Source organism: Montipora capricornis, chromosome 14, assembly GCF_036669925.1.
Source record: "Montipora capricornis isolate CH-2021 chromosome 14, ASM3666992v2, whole genome shotgun sequence".
In the NCBI taxonomy this organism is placed as follows: Eukaryota; Metazoa; Cnidaria; class Anthozoa; order Scleractinia; family Acroporidae; genus Montipora; species Montipora capricornis.
Genome location: NC_090896.1, coordinates 4,766,491 through 4,773,352, shown reverse-complemented (window position 1 = coordinate 4,773,352; position 6,862 = coordinate 4,766,491). Strand labels below are relative to the sequence as shown.

General features: G+C 41.2%; 1 protein-coding gene across 1 annotated transcript in view; it reads left to right on the top strand.

The window, feature by feature from the left end:
* LOC138033267 (uncharacterized) overlaps positions 1–6,583 on the top strand; it is a 10,312-nt gene extending 3,729 nt beyond the window's left edge. Inside the window, exon 2 of the mRNA XM_068881034.1 lies at positions 3,245–6,583. Coding sequence (XP_068737135.1) covers positions 3,278–6,583 — 3,306 coding nt within the window. The 5' untranslated portion in view covers positions 3,245–3,277. The remainder of the gene's footprint in view (positions 1–3,244) is intronic.
* Positions 6,584–6,862: the final 279 nt, after the last annotated feature.

Sequence of the window (6,862 nt, the reverse complement as noted above, 5' to 3'; positions counted from 1 at the left end):
CTACTTCGCATCAATTTCATTAGTATTTTTGTTAAACTAAATGAATCTGCTTATATATATTTGTTTCGGTTTTAAGGTAAATAGATTTGTAAATTGACTGTAAAGGAATTGTATGGCCGTCGGCGATAAGCCCAGTTAAAGTGTTCCAGTTCGCGTCCAAGTTCTTCGGGTACAACCACTTTGCATCGGTTCTGAGAGTTAAGGATGCTTACTTTCAGGTCCAGCTACATTTTGCACTTCCCGATTGAAATTTCTTTCGGTTTTAACTTTACAAACACCAAAAATTTCAGTATGGACTCCACAGCTAAATTTCCTGATAATCCCTTTTCTATATCTCCGAGAAAAATCGTCCAAATTTTAAGCAAAACCTCTCGTTCGAGACATAATTTCTTGCGTTTTGAACACATTTCAGAATAAGTGACAGTATTTTCGTTCAGCGGTTCCTTTTTGACTGTAAATACGGTCGATACGGTCATGTTTGTGTATCGTGACCATGAGCCCGTACTCGGCCGGATCTGACAGCGGCTTAGACCATTACAGAAACATCGTCATATAATTATCACGAAAAACTTGGTTCGAAATTTCTGGCGATGTCCCCTCCAACAAGGTTTCTCTTCAAAAGCGATTCTATTTCCTTGTTTTCACAAAAGCTTTCCCGGGACCTAGGCCTAGGGTTTTCATTGAATAGTGCATTACAAGGATACTAAGATAAGTTGTGATTGTAAAGCTAAGACATTCAGTATGAATAAAAGCGAGTGAAATAAACGCAAAGAGATGCACTATAAAAGCCGTAGTGCCATAGGCAAATGCGGATGATTTGTCAATCAATAAACCTTGAATACAACCAAGCTATAAGTATAAATGTGATTAAGGACGTACTATAAAATGCGTGGTGCCATGGGCACATGCACCCTGCTAGCAGAGCTTCCTTTTGTCTTTTCCTTTACTGAGGAGGAGAAAAGGGGGCTCTGCCTGAATCGCGTCAACTCTTTGAAGCCGCCGCAGCCCGAACTTCTGGACTAGTCAATCTTGTTTTTTTTTTTTTCGTCAAACCCGTTGTATCGTGAAAAAACTATACGGCGGCGTGATCTGGCATATTAGGCTTGGATTCGAGACTGTATCCTGGCAACATGTAGCGCATACTCAGGGTCTTTCTCGAGAACGCCAAATCGAGCAAGCAAAAGAAAGGCTCTGCCAGCAGGGTGGGGAACATGCGGATGATTTGTCAATCAATCAACCGTGGACGCAACACAGCTCATATATGATATATGATCCAATTCATATATCATTTCACAGCTATAAGTATAAATGTGATTAAAGACGCCCTAAGATTGGCGTGGTGCCTCGTGTGCAGGCCGATCAACCGTGGCGCATTACAGGCACCCCACTTTAATAATCTGAAACAAACAATTCAAACTTAACAGAAACATGATTAAGAGCCCCAGTCGGCAGCAGGCAAACAGTTGGCTATTTACAAAGCGTGGTAGAGTTGAGAACGCGACAACCGGAAACAAATCCAAACCAAAGGTTAGACCCAGAGCAGCCGCATGCAACACCAACACCCTAACAAATGGACCACGCCGCCTCCATAGAGAGCTCTGTGTTAATGTATGCAATAAAAGGCCCCTAAGAAATGGCAGATGAGAGGTCATCTGTCGTTCTTTTTTGTAATCCCCTGCCCCTTCTTTTCGCGCTGAAAATATCTTTTAGGGGTTCCGTCCGTTAATGCTGTTTGTTGGTCGCCATCTTAGATAATCAGTTGTGCTTGAATGAATTCGAACAAAGGCAGAGCGTGAAGGTGCCTCTTCGTATTTAAACATCTTGGCAGTGTGAAAAGGTGCTCTTACAGCTTCTGCCAAGAGAAAAGACATTTCAGAGGACGAATCGTAAAGTAAAACTAAAACAATCCGGGTATATTTAGCATGGTGGACCCACATTCGGAGAAATGATTGCCTCTAAACCGTGGTTGACAACAATTATATTGCCTAAAGGACTTCATGAAAAAGGCTTTACGTAGCTCTTTAATTCGCCGCTTTTTTTTCAGCAATGGCCAACCTTGATAGCGTGAACCAGCAATTAGACTAAACTCTTATTCAATAGAGTGGTTTCACTTGTCTTACGGAGAGATCACTTCTGCCTATATTAATATTTAACAACGGGCCAATGGAAAGATCTGCGAGCAGTTTCCCTTTCAAAACGAGACAAAGTCTCAAATGTTTGTGATGATCATGTCGTAACACTTGTCGAATTAAACACAAATCTTTTTTTTTTTTAATTTCCACTTTGACTCGTTTTGAAAAGAGTTATTTATACCTATATACCTTAAGAGTGCTTAAAAGAGCTGGTGTAGCGAATAGTAATATTGTAAATATTTATAAGTTTTCTGTCAGATCTATTTTAGAATATGCCGTTGCTGCTTAACAAGACATCCCTGAATATTTGTCATCCAAATTAGAATCTATACAAAGGAGAGCCCTTAAGGTAGTTTTTCCGGGTGTTAGTTATAGGAAGCCCTGGATATAGCTGGCCTCCCAAGTCTAGAAGTCAGGCGAGAAACATTAAGTAGGAAGTTCATTGCGACATTTATAATGTTCCTTATAATCTTAGATCTGGGAGCGAAAAGTCCGTTCGCCAGGAAGCAAGAACCAAGAGAGCTTATGACTTTATAACTTTAGATTTCTAGATTAATTATTATGTAGACTATGCATTACTATACTTTAACAGGAGCCCATCAACCGGAGCGTGCAACTTGCCTATTTTCGTGCAACGGCGTTTTCACAAGTAAGGTTATTTTTAGATTGAATTTTCCGCTAATGAGACTCCCACAGGAGCCCGATGACCAATTACAAGAAATTAAGCTGACGTCACAGGGTCACCGAACCGGAACTGCCTTTGTTTTTTGACCAATTAGCGGGAAGGGCTAGTCTAAAAATAAACCTACTTGTGAAAACGCCGTTTCACAGACGCTGTATGCAAGTTGCAGGCTCTAGATGGGCTCCTGACTTTAATTATCTTTAATAGTTTTGTAAATGATACCGCTTGATAATTCAGTTTGTACATAGTTTTAACTGCAAATAGTGGATTAAACGATATATTATTATTATTATTATTATTATTATTATTATTATAACTTTTGGTGTTTTTTTATAGCTTTTGTACTCTTTACTATTATTGAGGAAACTTTAAAAAATAATCAAAGAGATTTCATGCAGCAAATTAACGTTGCTAATTCATTTTCGACAAGGACTGATTGAAAGAAAGCTGAGCATCACTGATCATGGCGACTGGTCCGGAATATACTGAGGAACAACTCAATTACTTCAGGATCTGCTTCATCACCACAGATGTAATAACTGAGGGTTTGCGGACAATCTTTAAACAAGAATGGGACAGTCGCTACAAGGCAACACTGGGAGAATGGAAAGACCAGCCTAAGAATGGACAGGACTTTAAAAACCTGGAGTCGCCAACAACCCGAAAAAGAAATGCAAAGCTTTTGACAACCATGGTTAATGGCGACACAGCAGAATGGGATTGTACCATGCTCTTTTACGGTACCCTTTACTCTGATTGTATCGGGAGTTCCCTAAACCCTCTCATCCGTTCAAGCGTGGATGATTTAAGAAATTTTCGAAATCAAGATTTCGCTCATTTGCCACAGGGCAATCTCACGAAGCTAGAATTTCAAAATGCTGTAGGAAAAGTATTGGTTGCCTTTCAAGCACTTGGCCTCTCTGATGTGAAGATTAAGAAAGTTACAACCCAAACGAGTTTTCTGACAAGCGAGTTGACCAAAGTACGCCAACAAGTTAATGATTTGAAAGACGAACTCAAAGAAAGAGAACGGGAACTGAAAAAAACAGAAAAGGGTCGAAAGATCCTTGAAGAGCAGTTGCAGCGTGAAGCTCCTCCGTTTTGCGTTCTTCCTCTCAAGCCATCGCATCACGTTGCCAGACGAGATCGTGAGGTTATAGAAATAGATCAGAAGCTAAAGCGACTAAAGGAAGCCAATGATAACTGTTTAAGTTACCTGTACATCTCAGGAAACCCGGGAAGCGGCAAATCTCAGTTAGCCGCTCTCGTTGGGGAGAAGTGGTTTGAGGACGAAACAAGCGACTCAATCGTGAAGACATTTGTAATGACTCTAGATGGGCAAAACCTCGATTCACTCTTTGAATCATACCGCTCTTTTGCTCGATATTTAAAGTGTCCGGAAGATGCCTTATCGGACATTATAAAGGATAAAGATATGAATTCAAAGAAGAAAATCTCAAACATTAAGTCCTTAATTAGCACAAAAATGGATCTTTACTCTTCTTGGCTGTTGATAGTGGACAATGTCGTGAGATTGAATGAAATAAGTCGCCTTTTGCCAGAAACGGGAAACTCGAGCTGGTGTAAAGGTCAGGTGTTAATAACATCTCAAGACACAGCTACTATACCTTCAGAGACGTGTTCCATTAATCACATATCAGTAAGCGAGGGTATGATGCTATCTGACGCTCTTTCCTTATTAGCCTCCATCTCGGGCATCGCTAACGATGACACCGCAAAAGAAGTTGCTCAGGCATTAGATTATCAACCCCTTGCCTTAGCAAGCGCCGCCGCGTTTGCCCAACTTGTGCGAGAAAGAAAATCAGCCTTATTTGGTTGGAAAGACTATCTACAGAAGCTTTCCGAGGGCCAGCGTGCCAAAACTGAGGTCTTTTTTGCTGACCGCAATCCAAGCTATCCAAACTCCATGACCACTGTGATTTCATTGGCCGTGGACAGCGTGATGTCAACTGAGAGGATTTTAAATCCCGCTTTCAATTTCATTTCTCTCTGTGCTCATCAACCGTTAAACCTTGATCTATTGATCAACTACGTTCTAAATGTCGAGAAGAAAAACAATGGTAGCGCAGGGAATGAACTTGATGATGCAGATATTATTGGTCTGAGGATTCAAGAAAGCTCACTGATCTTAATTGAAAAAGACGAAAGCAGCGTCTTCGTTCGCGTTCATCAGGTTGCGAAAGATGCTATCCGAAAGAAAATTGCTGGAAATTGTTCGGAAATTGTGCATTTTGAAGTTCTTCTTGGGGTTATTACTTCATTTTATCAGTTTACAGTTGATAAAGGACTAGATCATCAAGACTCTGTCGCTAAAAACTTGTGCTTGGTGCCACATTTAAAATGCCTCATAACTGAAATTGAAGAACGCATACCTGAGTTTGGGAAAAGTAAAAAATTAAGGGTGCAATATTTACCCGATTATTTTCTTATGTTGGGCAAGATCTGTCGTCTTCATTGTTACTTTAATATAACCAAAACCTTCGGTATCGTGGCTCTGAGTTTTACTCATCGTGATTCGGATGTTTTTGGAGAAGATGCCTCACAAACGATTGATGAGTTGGGTGACATGGAACAAGCTGAAGAGTATTATCAGCGTCATCTTGCGATCTGCCGTAAAAAGCCTGGTTCTCAGTGTGTCGATGTTGCAAACTGTTTGAACTTTTTGGGTGTTGTACTTCATCACCAAGGTGACTTGGAACAAGCGAAGGAGCACTTTAAGTTGGCCCTTGCTATTTACCAAGAAAGGCTTGGTTCTCAGCATGTGAATGTCGCATTGACTTTTAACAGTTTGGGTGATGTACTTCGTGTCCAAGGTGAGCTGGGTCAAGCAAAAGAGTATCATGAGCGGGCTCTTGCTATTTACCAAGAAAGGCTTGGTTCTCAGCATGACAATGTCGCATCAACTTTTAACAGTTTGGGTTGTGTTCTTCGTCACCAAGGTGAGTTGGGTCAAGCAAAAGAGTATCATGAGCGGGCTCTTGCTATTTACCAAGAAAGGCTTGGTTCTCACTATGTCAATGTCGCATCAACTTTTAACAGTTTGGGTGACATACTTCTTGACCAAGGAGAGCTGGGTCAAGCAAAAGAGTATCATGAGCGGGCTCTTGCTATTTACCAAGAAAGGCTTTGTTCTCAGCATGTCAATGTCGCATCAAGTTTTAACAGTTTGGGTGATATACTTCGTGTCCAAGGTGAGCTGGGTCAAGCAAAAGAGTACCATGAGCGGGCTCTTGCTATTTACCAAGAAAAGCTTGGTTCTCAGCATGTCAATGTCGCATCGACTTTTAACAGTTTGGGTTATGTACTTCGTCACCAAGGTGAGCTGGGTCAAGCAAAAGAGTATCATGAGCGGGCTCTTGCTATTTACCAAGAAAGGCTTGGTTCTCAGCATGTCAATGTCGCATGGACTTTTAACAGTTTGGGTGATGTACTTTGTGACGAAGGGGAGCTGGGTCAAGCAAAAGAGTATCATGAGCGGGCTCTTGCTATTTACCAAGAAAGGCTTGGTTCTCAGCATGTCAATGTCGCATGGACTTTTAACAGTTTGGGTGATGTACTTTGTGACGAAGGGGAGCTGGGTCAAGCAAAAGAGTATCATGAGCGGGCTCTTGCTATTTACCAAGAAAGGCTTGGTTCTCAGCATGTCAATGTCGCGTGGACTTTTAACAGTTTAGGTTATGTACTTCGTCACCAAGGTGAGCTGGGTCAAGCAAAAGAGTATCATGAGCGGGCTCTTGCTACTTACTAAGAAAGGCTTGGTTCTCAGCATATCAATGTCGCATCAACTTTTAACAGTTTGGGTGATATACTTTGTGTCCAAGGTGAGCTGGGTCAAGCAAAAGAGTATCATGAGCGGGCTCTTGCTATTTACCAAGAAAGGCTTGGTTCTCAGCATGTCGATGTCGCAAATTGTTGTTACAACGTAGGTATTGCACTCCAGAATAAAGGTGACCTTGGTCAAGCAAAAGATTACTTTGATCGTGCGTTGATATATAAACTGATTTGGGCCTGAACATTCTAAGGTTGT